The sequence below is a fragment of the Eublepharis macularius genome, chromosome 2 (genome assembly GCF_028583425.1).
Source record: "Eublepharis macularius isolate TG4126 chromosome 2, MPM_Emac_v1.0, whole genome shotgun sequence".
NCBI lineage: Eukaryota > Metazoa > Chordata > Lepidosauria > Squamata > Eublepharidae > Eublepharis > Eublepharis macularius.
This window is the reverse complement of record NC_072791.1, coordinates 110757594-110781230: the sequence shown is the minus strand read 5'-3', so window position 1 is coordinate 110781230 and position 23637 is coordinate 110757594. Positions and strand designations below refer to the sequence as shown.

The window sequence follows — 23637 nt, the reverse complement described above, 5'->3', positions numbered from 1 at the left end:
CCTGTCACATAGTAATAAACTGGGTGCAAAGGGGACTATACAGTGAAGTTATGTGTACTTGCTTTGTGACCTGCTGACCTTCAGTTAAATGAATGACTGCTATCCTATCATATCCTATTCTGGCTGTGAAGCTCAGTTGTGGGCCAATTACTAAACTTTAGCCAGCTTACCTCATAGCTATGTTGGGAATAGATGATGGGATAAACTTGTATGTATCCCTGAGCTGTATGGAAAAAATGTGGAATACAAATGTGGTTAATAGATAAAAATCTCTCTTATTGGTATACAAAATAAATAGTAATAGTAGCTGATCTTGTAAAAGTATTATAGGAATTTCCTTATATTTCATCAAACTATTGGTCTGTCTAATAGAACAAGTGGGGAACCACAAGGACTTGCTGGGGGACATCTTATTTTCCCTTCCCCCCATCATGTCTTCTTTCCCTTCCCTGCCTCCCATAGTGCCTCTTCCTGCTTCCTTCTCTCCTTCCGACCCACTCTTGGCTTCCTCTCATCTTCATCTTTTCCCCTCCCCCCCAGCAGCCTCTCTCCTATGGCCCAGTTGCATGGTGCTGGCTGTGCCAGGCCCATTGGTATGGTGGAGAACCTGCAAGGACTTGTGGGGTTACTTCACTTCTTTTGTATCCCCTTCCCCATCCTGTTTCCCTTTCCCTGGCAGCATCCATATGCTCACAACTTTTGATCTGCCCCCATCTTTACCTATATTTCTTCATTTATATACTGCCTTTCTCTACAGTGGGTGTTGGCGCAGCGTGGTTTGAACTGTAGCTGAGCTATAAATAAGGCTTCCACACACTTATAGCATTCAAGTGTATGTACAGTTTATTTACAGTGACTTATATACAGAATCTTGTTCTCAGTGTCAAAGTGCTTCGCCAAGCACCTAATGGAACAAGCTCCACTCCAGCACAAGACACTGCTGGCTTATATCCTCCCACAGAACCCCCCAGTGTCCAATCATAACACATCTGGTGAGGTGTCGTAGGTTGTTTCTCTGCTCTTGCATCATCCAAGGACCTGTCAAATAGATCTTTTACATCAGTAGTGGCATGACAGATACAAACAGCAAGACATAGACATGCTTCTTGGCTCACTATGTCAACACTCCTCCTTGAGACAAGAGGCATGTATACCCAACACTTCTCTGCATTTAACCAACATTTCCTGGCTTTGTCTTTTGGTTAACAAATCTGCAACATTCTCATTTGATTTACAATGAGACAAACATATCATACCTCTGTGAACAGCATCACGCACATTTTGATAACGGATCACAATATGTTTGCTCCTGGCACGGATGCTTTGGTACTGTGCCAATTGCTCTGCAGCAGAACGGTCACATTTTATTTCCACTGGTAATGGACACTGCATATTAAGATCTTCCAACAACTTTATTACCCACTCCAGTTGTAATACACAGTCGCTTAGCGAGGCATATTCGGCTTCACACGAACTAGTTGCGACTAACATTTGCCTGTGAGACTTCCAGAACCCCAGTGCTCCCAGAACTTGGATAAGATAACCAGAGGTAGATCTCCCCTCATCATCTCCCCAGGATGCATCACTAAAGGCTAACACTTCAGTACCTTTTGTAGTATCCAACACAAGCTTATAGTCTGAAGTACCCTTCAGATAGCACAGCACCCTTTTTGCTGCCTGCCAGTCTCTTTCACAAGGATCTGTACACTGCCTACACAGCCACTGCACCACATAGCCCAGATCAGGGCGGCTTCAGCAGGACAAGTACAGCAGTGACCCAACTAGAGACTGGTACTTAGTTTTGTTTTCTAAAGGAGTGTTTCTTGGCTCCTTGAGACACCCAGCAGACATGGGGGTTTGCACTTCTCATGCCTCTGCCATCCCATACTGCTTCAGCAATTGCTTCACTTTATTGCTCTGACTCAGCTCAAAACACCCTGAGCTGTTTTTGGTAATTTGCATACCTAGGTAGTTTGAAATAGATCCCAAAAACCTGGTTTTAAATACTCTGGTTATGGCTTGCTGGAATTCAGCCAATTCCTCAGGTGACCCACACAGAAAACAGAGGTCATCCACATAGCAAAGCAGGTAACACTGTTTACCACCATTCTCCTTTGTATATAAACATGGATCAGCCTTTGCCTGCTTAAATCCAAGGCTAGCCAGTGCTTTTGATAGACACAAATTCCAGCACCGTGCTGCCTGTTTTAACCCATAAATGGACTTATGCAACTTGAATACAAGACTTTGTTGCTTAGATTCAAACCCTGGAATCTGTTCCATGTAGACTTCTTCCTCCAAGTCTGCATGCAGAAAGGCAGTTTCAATGTTGAAATGAAAGACAGACAAATCCTCTGCACTTGCTTTGCAAAGAGCTGCTCTAAAGGTTTCCCCCCTCATGGTTGGAGAAAACACCAGATCATAATCCTGCCCTTGTATTTGAGAGTATTCCTTGGCCACAAGGCGAGCCTTGTGCTTAAACTCTCCATTAGGACTGTATTTAACTTTATACAACCATTTGCAGCCCACTGGGCTCTTCCCCTCTGGCATGTCAGATAGAGAAAATACTTGATGATTTGTGAGAGACTCATATTCCTGTTGCATAGCAGCAAACCAAGCCTCTCTCTCAGACCCATCAAGCCGCAAAACCTCTTGAAAGTCAGCCGGCTCTGGTACCCATTAAAAATTCACTTGTGGCTGATTTGGCTCAAAGCCATATCTCATAGGAGGCACTCCTTTTGTGGAGCGTTCTGACACCCTTGGAACTCGAACACCAGGACTCTGAGACTGAGCTCCAGGAGACTTTACCTCCTTTTTAACCTCTTGTTCAGAAATCACACTCTGTGGCTGACTTGTGCCACTTTGAGCCTCTTTGTGCTCTGTTAGAGGCAAAAACACTTGTGAGTGCTCCTCCAAACCATGGAGTCTTGCCCAACTGCTGTTTTCATTAAAGCTAGCGGACCTGCTGAAGCAAACCTTCCGGTCAGACGTTTGGAACTCTCCACCCATGTCAGTTTGAATGGCACGTACTTTTTCACCCAGCTGTAATTCAGCTCTTTTGCACCAGTATTTTACTGTTTGAAACGTGTCTGATTTGTGCGTCAGCACATATGCCCAGAGAAAATGACTTTTATCATCACAGATAAGCAAAGCAAAATGTTTTCCTGAATGACTCTGAGGATATGGCCCTATCAGATACATATGGACCAACTCTAAGGGCTTGTTTGACACCCGGCTACTTGACTTAGCCACAGGATAAGCATGACTTTTCACTTGTTTGCAGACCTGACCGTCTAGAAAATGCTTACACGGTTTCACACTCTCCCCTGGTAACAGAGCCAATGTTTTTCTCAATGCTTCAAACCCAATGTGCCCAAGCCGACGATGTAAAAGATGCACACACCCCTCATGGTCACACCTGTTGGACACAACTTGTGCTTCTGCCTGGCCATTCTCAACTGAATATACATTGTTATGCAATTTACCTTGCAGCAGATTCTTTCCCCCTTTAGAGATTGTACACCCATTCTGGGAAAAAGAAACGTTAAACCCTGCTTTTGTTAGAGCACACACACTTAACAGGTTGCTTTCTAATGAAGGCACACATAAAACGTCTCTGAAGGTATAACCTAGGGAAGAAAAAGTTAGCTGCCCCTGGCAAGTCACCTTGGCACACCTTCCGTTAGCTAGCCTGACGTGAGGCAATGATGACTTGTGGGCTTCCTTCAACACGGATTCCTCCCGACAAATTATTTGCAAAGCTCCCGAGTCCAAGACCCAGGACTCCCCGGTAACAGCAGACACCACAAGCCTTGCTTCACCACTCCTGGCTTCACTCCGGCTGTTGCTGGCTACCGGCTTTCTTCCTTTCCTTCGATGTGGGCATTCTCTGAGGAAATAGGATTCGCTTCCACAGGTCCAACATTTCCTTGTTGCCAACACGACTGGAGACGACTGTACAGCTTGCCTGTAGTCTGTTTGAAGCTTGCTGTCGGCCCCCTCAGAACACGCTGTAGGCTTGGCTGCATGCCCAGATGCAGATAACGGCTTGTCTCTTTGCCTCTTCTCTGTGTCCAGCAACTTTGCTATAACATAACTCCAAGTTAAATAATCAGTTTTCACCATCTCTAGTGTAGTTAGAAGAACCTTGTAATATGGTGCAAGGCTAGAGAGCAAAATATACACACGGTCTTGTTCAGAGAAAATCTTCCCTCGTAGCTCCAGGTCCCTGAAGCTCTGCGTCAATGCGGCTGTGTGGTCTTGCACTGGTTCTCCAGGCTGCTGAACCCTCCAGTACAGGGCTCTCATCAAGGCTATCAGGACTCCTGCCGAATCTCGCAGGTGCACAGCCTTGAGCGCCTTCCAAGCCGCTTGAGCTGTGGTTTCGTGTGCTATATAGTTTAGCTGGCAGTTGGCTATACTCAACACGATTGCAGCCAGCGCTCTCTCATCTCTTGTCTCCTCTGCCAGCGTGGGGTCATCTGGAGGGTTGTCAACACAGACCCAAAGACCTTCCCTCTTCAAATAATGCTGCATGCGGAGGGACCACACCTGATAATTCTTACCCGTGAGTTTCTCCACCAGCAGGGCTGTTTGGACTTGAGCCATCTCTGTTATCTGGACTGGCCCCGGGAGAATATATTCCTTCTCCTCCTCCGCACTGCTTCCCTGCGAGGACAGCTTGCCGGGCACTCCTCACCAACACAGAACAGTCACTCCTGGACTTCACCGTCCACAGCCTCCAGCTCCAAGCCACACAGGACTTCATGGCTCATAGTTCCTCGAACCTGCAACACCTGCCACGTGGTTCTGGGCCCATAACCCTGTTGGCGCAGCGTGGTTGGCGCAGCGTGGTTTGAACTGTAGCTGAGCTATAAATAAGGCTTCCACACACTTATAGCATTCAAGTGTATGTACAGTTTATTTACAGTGACTTATATACAGAATCTTGTTCTCAGTGTCAAAGTGCTTCGCCAAGCACCTAATGGAACGAGCTCCACTCCAGCACAAGACACTGCTAGCTTATATCCTCCCACAGCACCCCCCCCACTGTCCAATCACAGCACATCAGGTGAGGTGACGTAGGTTGTTTCTCTGCTCTTGCATCATCCAAGGACCTGTCAAATAGATCTTTTACATCAGTAGTGAAATGACAGATACAAACAGCAAGACATAGACATGCTTCTTGGCTCACTATGTCAACAGTGGGGACCCAAAGCAGCTTAAATCATTCTTTTTGCCATCTTATTATCTTCATAACAACCCTTAGAGTCAGGTTTGGCTGAGAGTATGTGAATGGCCCAAAGTCAATAAGCCTCCACAGCAGAGAGGAAATTTGAACCATCCTGCCCAACCTTTCCTCTTTCCTTGTTTTGTTGCCACTGGGCCTCTGTCCTTATTTTTTTTGCCTCACACTCCTACTGCACCAGATCAGCGCTGTCATGCTATGTTTACCACAGTGCTGGCCAGGTGTGGCAGGACTCAGGTTGCCACAGCACTGACCAGGTGCTGCTGCCCTGGCCTGGAGCAGGGGGCCTTCTCCACCTACTGGCTTCCTCCATCTATTGCAGGGCAATGAGGGGAGGGGGAGCAGAGCACACCCTACCATTCCAGTGGCATCCTGGTATTTCTCCAGGCCTAGGCATAATCTCTTCCACTTGAGCCTCATTGAGCTGCCCCACTATGTGGTTTTTGTGCTTCAGAGGTAAGTTGCATGTACACACAGGGTATGCTCTTGTTTAAGGTTACTAACCCCACCTCCCCCATGTATGTGTCTGCAACCTTGGAGGATTCCTCGAGGTTGTAGAAGCCCATGGTTTGTTCTTAAGTGGACTTGATCCTCAGAAGATAGAATCCATACAATTGGGACCATTTCAGAAATAGATATATGATTCTATGTCTTCTAATTGGAGATGGCTGCTAGATGTCTTTGATAACCGTTTTCTCTAAGATTTTTAATTGGAGATACTAAAGATGAAACTCAGGTATATATAACATATCAAGCTGCATTCAAACATGAAATGCAGATTTATTGCTATATCTGAATGTAGATGGTCCCCCAAACTGGGATTTCTTAGTTGTTCACCACATTTAAGGCCTACTCTGCCCTTTTGAAAACAATCCTGTTTGCCCACAGCAAAAGGAAAACTTACGGAAAAAAGCAAGTTCTGTTTAGGCGGGCAGGTGGATTCAGACAATCATGCTGCCTGCCTGCCTGCACATGGGCAATGGAGAGTGGCAGTGATTAATGCAAGAACACCCCACTTTGCAGCAGAATACTGAGCATCAAAAGGAAGGATTTACCCATCATCATGGGAAACTGCAAAGCACAAGGAAACATGGCAAAAACAGGAGGACGCAAAGAGTAATTTATTGGCACTATCATCACTTAGAAACAGAAAAAAGTGAAAACATAAAGCTGGATTGTTTTTAATGCTATTGCCACCACCCACTACCACATTGCCAGCCAATTTCTTGCCACAGTGTTCACCTGCTGACACTCACCTTCAGGGTCCATTGTTGGGTGGGCACACTCGTGTGTGTGTGCGTGCGCATGTAGTATGACTGAGGAAAAACTCGGTGGATCAATGGTTTAGAGGGAGGGGAACTAATGGTCGATGCCATTTTTGGTTAAGAGCAAAAATAATTACCCCAGAGCCTCATTTCCCTACCTCCCCCTTAAAAAGAGAAGTGTGTGCATGCGCATGCGTGCACAGCCAACATGCCTTGCTGCTTTCCCCAAGCATTCTTCAGGGTCCATAAATACTGAACCTCATTGTTCTGTGTGCTCAAACTCACTAGGTTGATGGTTTAGATGGAGGACTGTGCAATTTTGGTACCATTAACTATGAAAACAGCTGCCCCAAAGAGCCTCAAAGGTCTCATTGCAAAGAAAGGGGCCAAAACTCAGAATAATGAAAAAAACACAAATGGGTTAGATCAGAACTGGCAATACTCCACCTGGAAAAAGCAGTAACAGTTCATAGTTTGTTTGGAAACCTCAGATTCAAAACTGAAACAAATTTTCTGAGTGTACACCCTTAATCATCATCCCTTTTAAATGAACAAGAGGATATTCACAAGAGTATGGTGTTTGAATAGATTCAGCTGAAGCTTTGTGGTTAAACCTCAATATTAGAAGCATCTCTCAATTTCTTTTAGATACAGAAAGGTGTTTTTTTTTAAATTAAAGGCCTCCATTCAATGCATCTTAAGCTTTCACCTTTTTTTATGTGCTCAACCTTTACAACAGTTTTCTGTCTTACTTGCTCTTTCCATTCACTTCATTAAATGGAGAAAGGGCACAGATACATGCAAATATTAGCACTGCGTGTGTTTTATTGAAAGGTTCTTCTTTATGTTGCAAAAGGTCGCCTGTTCTCTTTTCAGTTCATTCAGTTCAGGACATTCCCTGTTATTAATTCCCAAATGTAAAACTAAAATAGATACTCTCAGGCCATATTTATAGGGCAGTCCTATAATTGAACAATTCTGAGAATGCATATTTAATGCTCTGTCCTGTAATTTTGTTGTGCAAATGGAATGATCACCCTCCCTAGTAATCATGGATGTTTGTGTGTTTGACTTTGAGTGCTGACCAAAATAAAAAAAGGCTTTTATTACTGTTATTACTTGAGAGTGTTTCCCTTTGAGATGGATTTGAGGTAGATAGAGGCAATAGAAGGAATACTATTTGAAAATTTAGTCCCCAAGCTATTTGTTCATTGTATTAAGGGGAAAGAACTGCATTTCTTCAGAAGTCTAAATATTTTTGTTTTTTTAAAGAAAAAAGAATGTATGTTAAAAGAAATGAGCTTTGTGTTACTGACAATTACCATAAAAATGGTGAATGTGAATAGTTTCATAACCCAAGGGTCATTCTGAGTGTGCTATTTTTTATGTTATCTTTGTGATGTGGTTGCTGCTGAGTTTACCACTCTTGTTAGTAAGTACATACTACATAACACACCTATCTCATTCTTATATGACTTTTGTTGTTGAAATGCTGAATTGTATGTGTCTTGGACTGGTCAGGGACATGACAGACTCTACTTCTAACACAGTTCAAACTCCATTCAGTTTGACATCCCAGCAATATTCACACTTCAAAGTTCATAGGACAATGTATATGTCCATAAATTAGTACTGTAAACTATTGCTTAGTTGGCTTCAGATGATTAAACACACACATATATGCAGAAAGTAGAGAGAGGGTGTATGTAGAAGTCATTCAGCCATTGTCAAGGACACATCTGTACAGGACTTCTTTTGCAGTTATCTCGTAATTTTCATTCATCCCTAATTTTCCCACCCATAGCGGATAGGAACAACAAAGAAGACCAACCGTAGGAGGAAAGTTTATATATTTCAATTTCAAGTTTGAGGTATGCTATTGCCTAGAAATGGCTGGTGTGCTCTGTAAGTGCTTCTGATGGGGTAAGAAATCTTATGAAGTTGCTGAGTAGTAGGTCTAGCTCCTCCTCACTCTTCCCACATGTAGCCTACAAGCCATATGGAACCTTTAAGCACAACAGGCTTTTAGAATGCAACAGAAGGGCTACAGCCAAGTGCTACAGCAAATGCTTTGCTCTCAAAATGTGCCAGTTTAATCTCTGGCATTTGCTGTAAAAGGAGCTCTAGTAACAAATCTGAGAAATGTTTTCCTTAGAGCTATGAAGAGCTTCTGCCAATCAGAAAGGACGGTCCTAGGCTAGATAGACCAGTGCTCTTATTCAGTATATGACAGCTTCTGAGAAATCAGAAGTGTAGAGAAAGCGGTAGTGGAGAGGACAGCAGGTAACAAACAAGAAGTCAAAACAAGCAGAAGAGGGAGAAATGTATTATTAAAAGTTAGCAGGTCAGATGGCAGCTCCTCCATGTCTAAGTACTACTACTTGCCTTTGCTACTTTATGATAACAGCTCAGCTGGATCAATGAAGAGGTTTATCATTACACTCAGTATGTTATACAGCAGGCTAGTCTCTGTGTGAAGCATGGAATAAATGGAGATTCTTACTAGTTCTCCACAGCTTAGATCATAAACCTAGTTTTTATCAACCACTGGGATTTTAGGGGCAGTGTTTCTGTTGTAGAGAAATTTAAAATGCTAGCCGTAGGGTAAGCAGACATACAAGGTGAAATTAGTAGGGTGGATGGAAAGGGCTATTTTGTACTCTCTCATTTTTAGTGTCCTGCCAACTCAGAAGGGCTTACAAAAGAACAGTAAAGCACCTATAATATGAATACTAACAAAAGAAATTGACCTCTACAAATCCAACCAGTAATGGAAATGCTTAACACACCAACTTGGCAGTCAAAGGCTGAATAGAAAAAAATTGACACCTTTACTGAAGAACAGGATGGGGTTCGTCTTTTTTTACAATACTATTGTGTCTGTGTGCATTTGCAGAAAGATTCCACACACATACCCTATGCCACTTTCACACAGAATTGCACTTCGGTGATACAGATGTCAAGGGAATTTGTAATTTTTGTCGTCATAGGACTTCATATCATTGTATGTTTTGATGTTATAGTCACTAACAGAAGTAATGAAAGAATGAGGAAACCTTAATAAATGGTGGGAAACTAGCTAGCCTGTTTTTCACAGGCCAGTGACTTTGTTTTTTAATTAGGAGGTGGGTCTGAAACTGGCATGTGTGAAGATGCAGTGCAATGCAGGGTTCCCCTCTCTTTTGTTGATGTGTCATCCAGCATGATCATCTCGTGCTGCACTAAAAATAGGAGGTGCCTATTGTACCTTGCAGAACATGTTTACCAGGTAAAGGAATCTGGAGTGAACGAACAGGCATTCTGCACAGAAATGAAGAGCTGATGCAAAGGAAAGGTTAATGTTGACACAAAGAACAATGGCTGTCCTGAGTGCTGTAAAAACACAATACCCTAAAGACCGTAATGCAGATGAGCACTTGTCGCTTGGCATTCTCAACCACATTGCCTTGATGGCCCTTGGAGGGGATCTGAAATAATGATACTGGGAGGAATCCTCATGGCTCCAGACTCTCTTCCAGATCTCAGTGACAACACCCATGTATTACATCAAGTGACACAATGCCTTCCAAATGGGAAAATAGGATGGCAATAATCTGTTTGACAATCAACAATTCTGCTTACGTACATAGTTGATGGCAGTTCATAGTTCATGGCAAAAAGTTGCTTGCACAGCTACTAGTGGTTGCAACAATGTCTTGAAGATCCATACGGTGGAAAAGAGGGATATAAATCTTTTAAATAAAGACTTGCACAAACAGAGGTTGCCAATTCAATGTTGACATTGCCTCCTCTAGCACCAGAATTCCCTATACATAATAGAAGTGTAGGGGTTTTTTTGTATATATTCCAATATCTGCCATGGCAAAAAAATGAAACCATTTCTGTCAGCATGAGAAGAGGCATTTCAGGACACACTTTTAGCCCAAAGCATAACCTTTGGCAACAATGTGAGCCCGATGGAGTAGTAATTCTCCAAAAGAATCAATCCTGTAATTATCATGTGTGTAATTAATATAGCAAATAATAGCTTTTCTGCATCTTAAATCTATGCTGTATGACAAAAATCTTGTTTAACATTCCATCTCTCAGTGTCTTGGATACTGAGGCTAGTTGTGTAGGATCTATGTGACAGTGAGTTAAACCTATTTCATTATAATCTGTTTCTTTGTACATGATCTTGAAGGAGCACTAGCTACAGAGAATTTGCACTGCTGCACAAATGTGAAAAGTAGTGTCTCATAATGACACAGTTTATCTTGTTCTTCCTCCAAAGGACACCATGGTTTAATGGATGGGGCTTTAACTTACCCAGAGGTCAATCTTTGCTGGACAAATGGAACCTTATTCCTGAAGGCATTGATATATTAATGACCCATGGACCTCCTCTTGGTAAGTGATAAAAAAGCTGATACTGTCCAGGTATCTTTAGCTAAGAGCATTCTCGGTAAGCATATTAGTTTAGTCTTCAAGGGGCACTTGGTACAAGTATAATCAAAGATGTGTTTATGTGAGTGAGAAATATGGTTGCCTTTCAGTTCTATAGAGTCAGTCCACTGGACTCACTATTGCTCACTAAAACATATTTACAGCATCCATTCTTTCCATTTCTAACAGTACAGGACTCTTTAGGAGGTCCTGTTTGGACTCTTCTGGTGGTACAGAAATGCAGATCACTTTTTCCTGGATTCTGAAGCCCAGCACTAATAGGAAAGAGAGCCACAGGAAGACCCATGTGCTTGAGATGTCCCACAGATTCAGTTGCTGGAAGGTTCCATAATCTATTATGTATCCTCTTATGTTATGCATCCTGGGAGCTGGTTCCCCATAAATTCATTCTATAATGCTGCTGTACAGACCAGCACCTGTAGGGGGACCAGTTCTGCCTTTCATTCATCACCCAGTTGGGATTGGGGGTGATGTCTGTGAGGGAGGTTCCCATACAGTTGGACTCATTGATGTGGTAATGAGTCTTTAAATGCTAGAGCAGAAATGTTGGATAAAACTATGAAACGGGCTCTCGCACACTGCTGTTAAAATATTTAAAGGATACACACCACAAGTTATTTTAGGAGTATGAAGATTCAGACTTGCAAGAGATTGTGTATGTATGTATGTATGTATGTATGTATGTATGTATGTATGTATGTATGTATGTATGTATGTATGAAGCTGCCTTACACAGAACCAGGCCCCCTGTGCTTTCTATGATAATTTCATCATCATATATCTGTCATCCTGTTTGGCTGACTCCTTGGGAATCAGTCTGTTGCTTGGCCCTTTAGCCTCAGAAGCACAAAGCAGCTGGCGTTGGAGCTTGAAGCACAGGGCTTGCACCTAGTAAACCCGTTAAGCCAGCAATGCAGCCCTCTCAAGCCTCAGCCTAAATAGGCTGAGAAGTAATTGGCTCAGTTGCATCTACTGGCAGGGATTGGAGCTCAGGAGGCTGAGCTGGGTTCTGGCCAGGATTCTGAGAGGAATGACCACTCTCAGTGTTCTGCTCTCGATCTACAGGGAAGCTGTACACAGCTACTCTGGCACGTCTCCTCAGCCTGGGCCTTTCACTCAGAGTGGGAGGAGGTTTTGGGGGGTTGCCCAGCAGGTGGTTATCTCAGGAGCTAGCCTCAAGGGCTCCCTTGCAGGCTCAAACAGGGTGGCTTTTAGAGCTGCTGGTGCTTGGTTGAAAGGTGCATCTGCAGTTACAGGTTCTCCTAGACCCTGCTGGTCATCCTGGTTCCCTGGCTCTCATTCCTCAGGCTGTTCCTCTGAGCCCTCCAGGTTCAAGTCACTGACATTGTCACAGGACTAGGCAGTGGAGCTCATGAATTATCTAATGCTGAACCTGAACCTCAGGAGGCCTACAAAAAAATTCGCACACAATGCGGGCCATTTCCACACGGCTTTCCTTTTCTCGTAACAACCTGGAATATCGTGCAAAAAACGCGGAATATTGCGTTTTCTCATGCGAGATTTGCACGACGTCGCGCAAATCTCGCGTGAGAAAACGTGATCTTCTGCGTTTTTTGCACGATGTTCCAGGTCATTATGAGCAAAGGTAAGCCGTGTGGAAACGGCCAGGGTCAGGTACAGCTACAGAAGACTTTTCTTTTTAAAGGTGGGTACTGAATGCTGGTGGTATTTGGGCTGACAGGTGGGCAGGTAGCCTTGGAAGAGGAGAAGATGGTGATAGCAAGAAAGCAAAGAAGGAAAGGGAGAGCAGAAGGGAAAGCAGAGAAATGCAGCAGTAGAGGACGCAGCAGGTAAGGGGAAGGAGGCAGCAGCAGGAAGGTGTGGAGGGAAAAGAGCTCCAACAAACAGGAAGCAGGTAGATGTGGGGAGAGAGGACACTGGGAGGGAGAGAGTGTCAGGGAGAAAGGCAGCAATGACAGCAATGCAAAGTTGAAAAACCTGGAGGAGAAAACATTGGCCCATGAGGGAATTCATCAGTTTCTCACAGATCCTTGCTCATTTTAAAATACCATTCAGATCATTATCCAGTGGCTGAATGCATAACACAGCGTTCTGACCCAAATGACATTGTACTTTCTTATATATATTTTGCTAGTACCCTTCAAGATATGAAGCTTTAGTTTTTACTAACATCCTATAGTTAAATGAATTAAATGTAACTATTCGTGCTTGACTAGGATACCAACAAGTGTTACCAGACTTTAGGGTTGTATCTTTAAATTCTATGATGAATCATGGATTTAAATGATTCCTAAGAATGGGACCTTAAATTGTGTGGCTAAATATAATGCTAGTATTTTCCCAAAAAAACTGTAACACGAGAAACAGATTACGTGAACCAGTTCAATGTGTGTCTTGTTGTGTTTGGTGTTTTGAAAATTTAGCAAACGTGCCAAGGCTGAGCCCAGCCAGTGTGTGGTGGCATAACTATGATTAGCAATCAAGACCAGCTTGGCAAATCCCATTATGGAAAAAAGGGGTGGGGGGAGGAGATGCCACTGCCAGGAATAAATATCACAGAACCTCAGGTAATACAGAATAATCTATATCTATAGTTTAATAAATCAAATGGAGAAAAAAACATTAATTAGGAAGGAGGGGGACACACTTCAAAGGAAAAAAATCTCCAGGAACTTAGGAGAGACAAAATGACAATGAAAAGTTTCTTAAAAACCATTGTATGCCTTAATGGAGATGTTAGGATAACAGATAATGCAATAAACCTTCAGTGAATTATGGCTTCCTGAAAGTCTACATGAAATCTTACCTGAATAGAGAAAATTAAGAGTATTAATTACATTTTGCTTTTAGGTTTTCGAGACTGGGTTCCAAAGGAACTGCAGAGAGTTGGCTGTGTGGAATTGTTAAACACAGTACAAAGGCGTGTAAGACCCAAACTCCATGTCTTTGGAGGAATCCATGAAGGTAAGAAATAAACTTGCTGTGTTCATTTTAAAAATGCCAGAATATAAAATCTCTAGTATTTTGTGACAGAAGAATTTGGTTTCAAACAAATACCAAATACAAGTATAAACTTACTCAGTTTAAATACAGGAAATGCAATGTTTAATCAAAAGTCTTTATTATTTGGATTCCTCAAAAATCTCCACTGCGAGAAGGATTTCCATCAGTGTAGTATGACTCTCCACCTTCCCCCTTTTGCTGTAGCCCAAAGTGTCCCCTCCCCAAATGCTTTTCCTGGGGAACAAGGTACTCACAGAAATAGCATGAGGGCAGAGTCAGAGGTCTGTCACAGAAAGGTTGAATCAGCAGTGTGATCATTCGGTACTGACCATAACATATACATCATACTACATATACATCAGAAACACCATATTGCGAATGTTTTAAGTTCCTCTGTATGGTTTTAAAGTTACGTTCTGTGGTAAATAGCTTTTATGGCATTTGTATTTAATAGCAAGATTTGAGTCCAGTGGCACCTTAGAGATCAACAAGATCTTCAGGGTGTATAAGCTTTTGAGAGTCAGAGCTTATACCCTGAAAATCTTGTTGGTCTCTAAAGTATCACTGGATTCAAATCCTGCTATTCTGTTTTAGACCAAAAACTTAGGAGACAAGTGGAAATGTAATCAATATATAAGGAAAAAGAGATACTCGTCAATTTCAGTAAGAAATTACCAATACAATAAACATACAATAATTATCAAGTAACAGAAAACAATTTTTGTTAGGAAGACATCCACAGGTAAGTAAACAGTATACATGGTGCGTCAGGAACTCCAATCAGGAAGAGATCCATGCGCTAAGCTTCCAAAATGTCAAACGAACAAGTAAGTACTTTATATTCATGTCCTGTAAGTCATAAGTCTTTTTATTTTCTTGCAGGTGGTATCGATGGTATCGGACCGCCAACAGACATTCCCGTGTCGCCCAACATACAGGGCCAGCTGTTAACCCAATGTTTCATTGTAACAATCTCTTCCGGGGCAAAAACTAAGACCACCCGACAAACATGAGGATGCCAAGATTCTTTAATTTGATGGTGCTATAAGTTGTTTACTGTGTATTGTTTGTCCGGTGGACTTAGTCTGTTGGCATCCGGATACCATCGATACACCTGCAAGAAAATAAAAAGACTTATGACTTACAAGACATGAATATGAATATATAGTACTTAGCTGCTTGTTTGACAGTTTGGAAGCCTACTGCACGGATGTCTTCCTGATTGGAGTTCCTGCCGCACCATGTATACTGTTTACTTACCTGTGGATGTCTTTCTAACATTTTTTTTTGTATTACTTGATAATTATTGTATGTTTATTGTATTTGCCATTTCTTGTTGAAATTGACAAATATCTCTTTTTCCTTATATATTGATTACATTTCCACTTATCTCCTAAGTTTTCGGATTGTTTATTGATTTGTTGTCATCCTACACTTGTGGTTATCCACCCTCCTTATATCTGGAGTAGGAACCTCTTTATATCTTTGTTCTATTTTAGACCTATAAGCTACTTACCTAAAGCTTTGTATTTAATATTATTGTAAACTGCTTTGAGTTGCAATGGAAAGGCAGTATGTAAGGCTCTTTAATAAAAAAAAAAGTGAGAGACGAAACCAGTAATCATGAGGGAAATCTTAGGCAATTATTAAAACCATAGACTTGGGAGGGATTCAAAGGCTCTAGCTCTCTGCTATTTTCCTAGTATTTATATACAGTCCAGACAAGAATATTTCAAAAAGGCCCTTTCCATAAATGGATATCATATATATTAGAGTGGGAGAAATTCTGTCTGAAAGCTAAAGCAATGTGGCATGAGGAGGTTCATGCAGCCACTCAGGTTGTGCAGAGCTGTAGGGTAGCCAAGTCTCCCACTGTGGTGGGAGATGTTCTGACTAGGGGTGTGCAGCAAAAAAAGATTCAGTTTTCCCGCTTCATAATTTACGAAATGGGGGAAAGAGTTGGAAAGAAGCAATTTCCAAAGTGGCAAGCCGCTTCAGAAATTGCTTCTTGGCTCTGCTTCGAAATGCTCCAAAAAGATTCAGAGCACTTTGAAGCTTCCCCATCCTGCAGCTTCCTCTGAACCCAATGGGGGGGAGGTGGGGGAGTTCTCTGTCTCCCTGGCATCAGGTCAGTGAGTGGGGCGGCCAGTTTAAACTAGCCCCCCCTCCCCGCCACTGCCTCTACTTCACCCAATGCCAGGGAGATGGGGAGTCTCTCCATCTTCCTGGCATCGGGTCAGCGGCGCTGCCTTCCCCCGCTGCTGATGCGTCCAGGGAACTCCCTGGCCCCGTCAGCAGCGGGTTAATGGAGCGCCTGGCGGCTGGCTGCAGGCTTAAGCCTACTTCCTCACCATTCTCTTCACTTGATGCAAGAGGGGCAAGAGAATCTCCCCATCCCTCTTGCATTGGGAGAGCGGGCTCTGCCGGGCTGCTACTCCTGGTGCAAGAGGGGCAGGGAGATTCTCCTGTCCGTCTTGCCTCGGGAGAGCGGGCGCTGCCAGGCTGTTGCACCCGGTGTGAGAGAGGCAGGGAGATTCTCCCATCCCTCTTGCATCAGGAGAGCAGGCATCGCCGGGCTGCTGCATCCAGTGCTAGAGGGACGGGGAGATTCTCCCATCCCTCTTGCATCGGAAGAGCGGGTGCTGCCAGGCTGCTGCATCCGGTGCAAGAGGGGCGGGGAGATTCCCTTGCCCCTATCGCACTGGGTGTGGTAAGCCCAGTGGCTCACACCGGGTGCGGTAAGCCCAGGGTGCGGTAAGCCCAGGGTGCGGAAGCCCCTGACGAGCAGCTAATTCAGGGGTTTAAATGCCCCTTTCTGTGCCACTGCACAGTGGCACAGAAACGGGCATTTAAACTCCTTGACCTGAACCTTCCCAAAGCTATACAAATAGCTTCGGGAATCTTTGATTTGGGGTTTCCAAAACAGACCCAGCATGCTGGGACCGTTTCGGAAATTCCGAATCTTTGCTAATCAGGTCCGATTCAGGTATTTTTCCTGAATCGGAAACCCAAACCGCACATCCCTAGTTCTGACCGCAACACATACTTCCTGCTACTGCTGCTTTGGACAGTGGGTGGAAGATTTAAAAAAACTGCATCATTTCCAGGGGAACTCAAGAGTGATATCACATCACTCTAGGAACCCATATTTTCTGGTGTTTCCTAGAGCAATGTGATGTCACTTTCAGATTTTTACTGGAAGTACCATTACATTACTAGTGATGATGGCATCTCCCACCCCTCCTCTCCCACCAGAGTGGATAGTGGTATTTATCCTGATTCTGTGGTCAACTCCATTTGCTCTGTAGATTGTTGAACTGATACATTCAAAGTTCAGCAAAGGAAGGAATTGCAGGTCTCAGATCCTCTGGCTGAATGTCTGCAGAAGCTCCAGTGCTCTCAAAGCACCACCCCATTGAAATGTAAGTCCTCACTAAATAATAGCTAGATCCATTTTCTTTTACTTTTGCTCTAGCCACTGAAGGCAGTTCAAGAAGCCTGTGTGATATGAAAATGTAAGGATCAAACCATTTAGATCCAGACAAATAAAATAAAAGAGCCCATTGATAGTGACTTTACTGCAGCAAGAGGCTTTATCGTATGTTCTTTATAGAAAGTGAAGGGCATAGATAGCATAAACAAAATAATCAGGCAGATGGCGATAGAAAATCACACTGAAAGGGAATTTTAAAGCACTTTCTGGATTAAGTTTTATATTGTGATTTTTTTAAGCTTGTAAAATGTTCCAGAGAAGCTTTTCAAAACATCTAGGCCTTCTTGTTAATTTCAAGCCGCAGAAAATTTCTAGCTCAATAAGCTGCTGTGGCACTGCGCAAAGAGAGATTACTTAAAATGCATTGTATATGAGTTTTTTAAATATTTAATGAACTTTAGTGGCTTTTACATCCTAGTGAGATAAATACTAGCAGAGAGAGAGCAAGACTTTGTGACCCTAGGACTAAAAACTACACATTTAAATGTTTTATATTTCACCCCACCCACCACCCACCACCCACCCCCAGAGATTTCTCTGCTGACTCTAATTAAGCTCTCCATAGGCTCACAGAGTTGGAGGACATCACAGAAGAGAAGATGGCTTGTGAGCTTGGCATTGTTGATTTTTTTCCAAAGTTCACATTACTTCAATGCAAATGAATTTTTATGCCTGGGTTATAAAGTCGTGTAAATAAGGAATAAGGAATTATAATGAAGGCACTGGCACAGTCTTAACCACGGCAGTATCCAGAGAAGTGCTCTTATGTGTCTAGGAAAAGACTGAACAGTTATATATAAATATTAATGCTCAGATATCCATGCTAAATGAACATCAGGAAAAAAAAACTTTACAACAACATGCAAATTGTCTGCCTCTATAGTAGATGCTCCACAAGTTGAAAATAATCAAACTTCCAGTGGCATTAGTGCTGAACTGATGGAAAGCAAAGGGCTCTTAGCATGGGAGATCATTATGAGAAACTACTGTGAGGCACAGCACTATCCAGTTTAAGTATGGTAATGCATCCTGAAAATATGAAAGGTATTTACTGAGTATCCAAGAGCTCTAACACAATTCAGTTTCTCATCCAAGACAAAGAAGCAGCTGGTTAAAATAAGGGGTTATGATTTAGTCTAAATTGTTCTTAATTCTTTAGTGTCAGATGTCCAAATCCAGCTAGACATGATACACAAACAGAAGGAAGCTATATATAAAAGCAGCTTGTATCGTTAAAAACAGCTAAAATCTCTGTTCACAGAAAGGTATTGCAAATCAGAAGAAAGCACACCGTTACCCATTATACAAACTGATCTCCATTACAAGTCAGCAAAAGCACACTGGAAAGACTCCATTTTTGAGAGCCAGCATGGCATAGTGGTCTGACTAGGATCCTGTTAAACCTGGGTTTGAATCCTCACTTCTATAATGGAAGCTCACTGGGTGACCTTGGAACAGCCAAGTTCCAAGCGCCCCTTTCCGACCCAAAGTGATCTGAATTGCTTCAGAAAGCTTTGATTCGGCATTTCCAAATTGTCTGGCAATGCTGGGCCTGACTCAGGAATCCCAAATCTTTCTGATTTGGGACAATTCGGGACTTTTTTCTGAATCAGAATCCCAAATTGCACACCCCTAGTTATAACATTCCAAAAACAACAAGATGTAATTAGTTTAAATGTATACTGGAAAAAGAAGCTACAACAAATGAAGTTAAGTGAGGGAAGGACCGAAAATTCTGAATAGTTTCACAAAAAATCTGTTAATGGGTTTGATGACTCACTTTTTCAACATACGTATAAATATTTTTGTATGATTATTGAGACTGTGGATGCAGATAGAAATTTATCACTGAAGGCCAAAACGAACATGGCAAAGATGATGGATCTCTGGTCTATAAAAAGTAAATTGTACACTCATGTAGCTACGATTCAGATTTGGGACATACAGAAAAGATGAGATTTAATTCCAGCTCTGTTTTGGGGACTAAAATCAAGTTCCCATATTTTAAATAAAAAAAGACTTTCACTTATTTTTAATAAAAGCACTGGGTGCCTAGATTTGATCAGTGAAATTAAGAGTGTGTTGAAGGGTTCAATGTCTTCTCTCCTTCCTATATGGCTCTAATTAAAACTATACTTGCATGTTTGCTGAGTTTACCTTTTGCAGAGATCTGTGATCTTCATCCTATCTCTTTTGGTCCTGAGTGAAAGAAAAATAGGGCTGTAACATGTAATTACTTGCGACTAAGTTCCATTTTACTTCTAAGTAAGCAGGCATAGGATGAGTCAATAAGGAGTGCATGAAAAGAGTGTGTCAATGGTAAATGCCTTGTCCCTGATTCACACTATTACGCCTGAAACATTTCAGGTCACAAAAGGACCAAGGAATTCTAGGCATGGGAAATGGAATATTCTCTATAATTCAGTTCTGTTGTAAAAATAAGACTTTAACTATAAAACTTCATTTTTTAAAAAAGGTCATTCTTATTTAAGCAAAAGTGTGTTGCATGTTTAAATCTGGAACGAGTGTGGCATCTTTGGAGTATTCCAAACATTTTGAAAGGCTTTGCTGAACTTGATTCTGAAGCCCTGCTTACAAGAAGCTTTTCTTCTGTCAGCATCCACCCTGAGGCACTGCACTAGGTCAGCATTGTTTGTTTACATTACAGTAAGTGTGACACATTTTCCCTACAGGTTACGGCATTATGACAGATGGTTACACAACGTACATTAATGCCTCAACATGTACAGTCAGCTTTCAGCCAACCAACCCGCCAATTATATTTGACCTTCCAACCCCGCAAGGATCATGAAGCACTACTGCAGTGGGGGAAGGTCCATAAACTGCCATTTTTCTAATTAAAAAACATCCAGTCTCTTAACATGTTTCTTTACAAATGATGTGGGGCTTTTTTTGTAAATTGTTGGTACAAAAAGAAAAGGTAGAGGTTGTGCTTTTTTTGGAAATGCAGCATCCATTTGAAATTGGTAAAGCATTGTGAATTTGTAAAATGAAGTTTTATGTTTTTTTTAATAAACTTGCCATTGTAAATTGTTAGTGTTCTCAAAAGGACAGCCAAGCTTTCTTTTAATGAGTGAGACACCTTATTTTAATATTATTAAATAAGCTTAAAAAGGCAGTGTTTGACAAAAAAACACCCCAATTTGCACAGCTATTGTTTGATTTTTTTAAAAAAAAATTGTAGTGTTAAATGCCACCCTGTGCCCTCCTATGTTTTTAGTTTCATATGCATGCTCCCTGATCCAGATTTTTGTATGTACTCTTATGCTGACAAAATGTCAGGCATCCAACAGGGTTAAATGCACTTATGCCCATGGATCAGTGGACTTAACTGTACCTAACTCTCTTGGGATTGAGGTCACAGAGCTGTTGTGCAAAAGGTGAGATCTCCATTTGTCTCCATGGGTGTTGATCTGATCACACGTATGGATCAGTTATCCTCATGGAAATGAAGGAAGGTGCCATTCTTGGTCAGAAAGGCAGTACTACCCATCAGAGCTTCTGGACTCATAACAGCTTGCTGGATCAGGTCAGTGGTCCATTTTTCCACTGATCCGTGTGCTATCTATTAATGGTAATGAATCAGTGAGGGAAAAACAGATTTCTAGGTTTAGTTTGTCTCCACCTGCTTTAATGACCAATTAGATAGCAGCATCTCATATGTACTTATCTAAATTGTCACAGTATTGGTGAGTTTCTTAAATTATTTTAGCTTTAAAAATACGGGGATGAAAAGCTGCAATGAGCAGGTGTTCCATGCAGTAAAAACATGTAAATGTGGACTCCTTTTAAATATGGATTTTTATATATATGTATTTTTTGTGCATTATAACTAAGCTAGGCATTTAATAGTGCCAATGTAGCATCTACAAAATTATGCTGTACAGCACATCTAAATTATGAAAGATGTGACACGTTTTTTCCAAGCACTCAAGGCCTTCAAGAGCTTGAGTTAAAATCTTGGTGCGGTTTCAGGCATGTATAGAATCAAATGAATACAATCAAGCCTATCTAAAATAAGGCTTTGTTGTCCTTTATATTTAAAATATTCTTGAATTGTCTTTCCATTTCTTTTTCCCCTTATTTTGCACTGTGTGTAAATGCAATCTTGCTAGCACAAAATATTGTTGCAAATAGTTATTTCTGTTCTACCACTGTAAATGCTATTGAGCTTTATTCTGTTTTATGTTACCTTAATGGAATTTAGGAAAGCAGTTGTTTCTTTAAATTTATTGCGATATTATATATCTAGCGGCCTTTATATGCAAATAAAATTGCAAGATTTTTAAATACTTGTTTGGGAAGTCTTTTTCTACTCTGTACAGTAGTTGCAAACTGTTCAATTTAGTGTCTTATCAACTTTATGAAATTGTGCCCTGTTTCTGAATAGGTCTTCTAAACCTTGAGTTATTTGTTGAAACCAGGCTGTATGAGCATAGGCACAACTCCGTAAGCCACTCAAAAAACTGCACATTTGCGCACAGTCCTTTTCTAAAATACTAACATCATGCCCTTCCATTGTTAGAGAAGGGAAGCAGGGGCTGGATTTGAAACTCCTCCTTCCCTGCTAAGCAGCTGATCCAGTCTGTTTTTTCTAAAACTACACATGTGCCATTCTGATTGCATCCTGCATGCTTGGGACTAAAGCCTCTGTCAATATACATACTGCTACTTTTTTACACTGCCCAGATATCTGTGGGCATGCCCTCCCTATGGACACTCCTATCTTCAAAAGCCTGATGTAATGTTTGTGCAGTTTTATAGTTCAAAAGGCTGCTGAAGCAGTATGAAGATGGTTTTAATAGTCTGAAATAGAAACATATTTTGTGGTAGGTTTTTAATTCTAGTTTTGGATTAATGCTTTTTGTTTGAATTAGTCCCTATCTTGCATCCAGAATTTTGGAAAAATCAAGATAGAAATTGCATGGATGAATGTTGATGAATGTTGTAATTCATCTTGTAGAGTTAGGGGCTCATAAACAGCCACCCATTTTAGTGATCTCATTTTGTAGGGAACCAGCTACAGGGAAGGATCAGCAGAAAAATCTGGAACTTCCATTTGCACAAGCAGAAATGCTTCTGCTGGATCTAAGCTTTTGTTTCTTCTTCTTTGTTGTGAGCAGTAAATGAACCACACAAACCAACTTAACACACAGTCATTCATACAGGATCACTTCATACTGGAGGTGCTTTGTTGTGGAAGGAAGGAGAGAGGGAGGTTCTGAATTTGTTTTGTTTCAGTTTTAGATTCATTGGAATTCTGGCTAGATAAAATGCCCTATCTTTTATTTTGTTAAGGCCACATGATAAAATGTATTCTCTAGAATAGAAGAGGTGAAATTGTATTTTAATCCAAGATCTGATCGTTCCTACCCCCCCCCCTCTTTCATAATTGGAACGTATCTGTTTAAGACTATCTTAGTTGTAGGAGCTCAACTATATTATGTACATTTTTGTTACCATTCCCACATGGAACCTTATACAAAGTCCATTTAACTCACTTGCAATCTTCTCATTGCCCAAAACCATGCAGGACCTGAGTGGACTTTGTTTTTGTCTCTTCCTCCTTTAAGTTACAAGAGAAGGTCCCATATGACTATGCAAGAACTTTCTAGCTGGAAGAGGGCCTACCAGTGCTCAGTCTTTTCAAGTGATTGATTAACAACACTGTAGTCGATTAACCTTTCCACTCAATGGGAGCAGCTTTCATCTAGTCATGTTGAAAAGGTTGAAAGCAGTCAAGGCCTTTATCAAATGAGTGCTGCAGAACAGGATGTTCTACCAAGGTGATTGGTTCTCCACTTCTCTGCATCTAGTGAATTCAGCAGACCTTGAGGTCAAGCATTATTAGACACAGAGATTTTCAGATCAATCTGATTTACTCCAGGCAAATTCTACAAGCATTATGCCAAACGATGTCTAAAGGGCAAGTTGATGAAATAAGTAACTGCTGCCCATAGCTAATGATATTGCATTGATACTAAGTTTTAAGCAAGATTTTTTTATTATGTTATATATATAAATATTTAAGTAAATAACACTTCTATTGTTCATATAGACAGTGATCCACATCACAAAAAAATGTAGTTCTGTTTTAGTGCTTACATCCTAAAATCCTTGCTAGACTAGTGCTGCTTTTCAACTCATTTTGAAGTTCTCAGTATTTCAATACAATAGGC

General features: G+C 41.6%; 1 protein-coding gene across 2 annotated transcripts in view; it reads left to right on the top strand.

The window, feature by feature from the left end:
• MPPED2 (metallophosphoesterase domain containing 2) overlaps positions 1–21748 on the top strand; it is a 299248-nt gene extending 277500 nt beyond the window's left edge. For both annotated transcript variants that reach the window (XM_054971985.1, XM_054971986.1), the window contains 3 exons: positions 10787–10902; positions 13792–13905; positions 20131–21748. In XM_054971985.1, the coding sequence (XP_054827960.1) occupies positions 10787–10902; positions 13792–13905; positions 20131–20249 (349 nt within the window). In that variant the 3' untranslated portion in view covers positions 20250–21748. The remainder of the gene's footprint in view (positions 1–10786; positions 10903–13791; positions 13906–20130) is intronic.
• The last annotated feature ends 1889 nt before the right edge of the window (positions 21749–23637 follow it).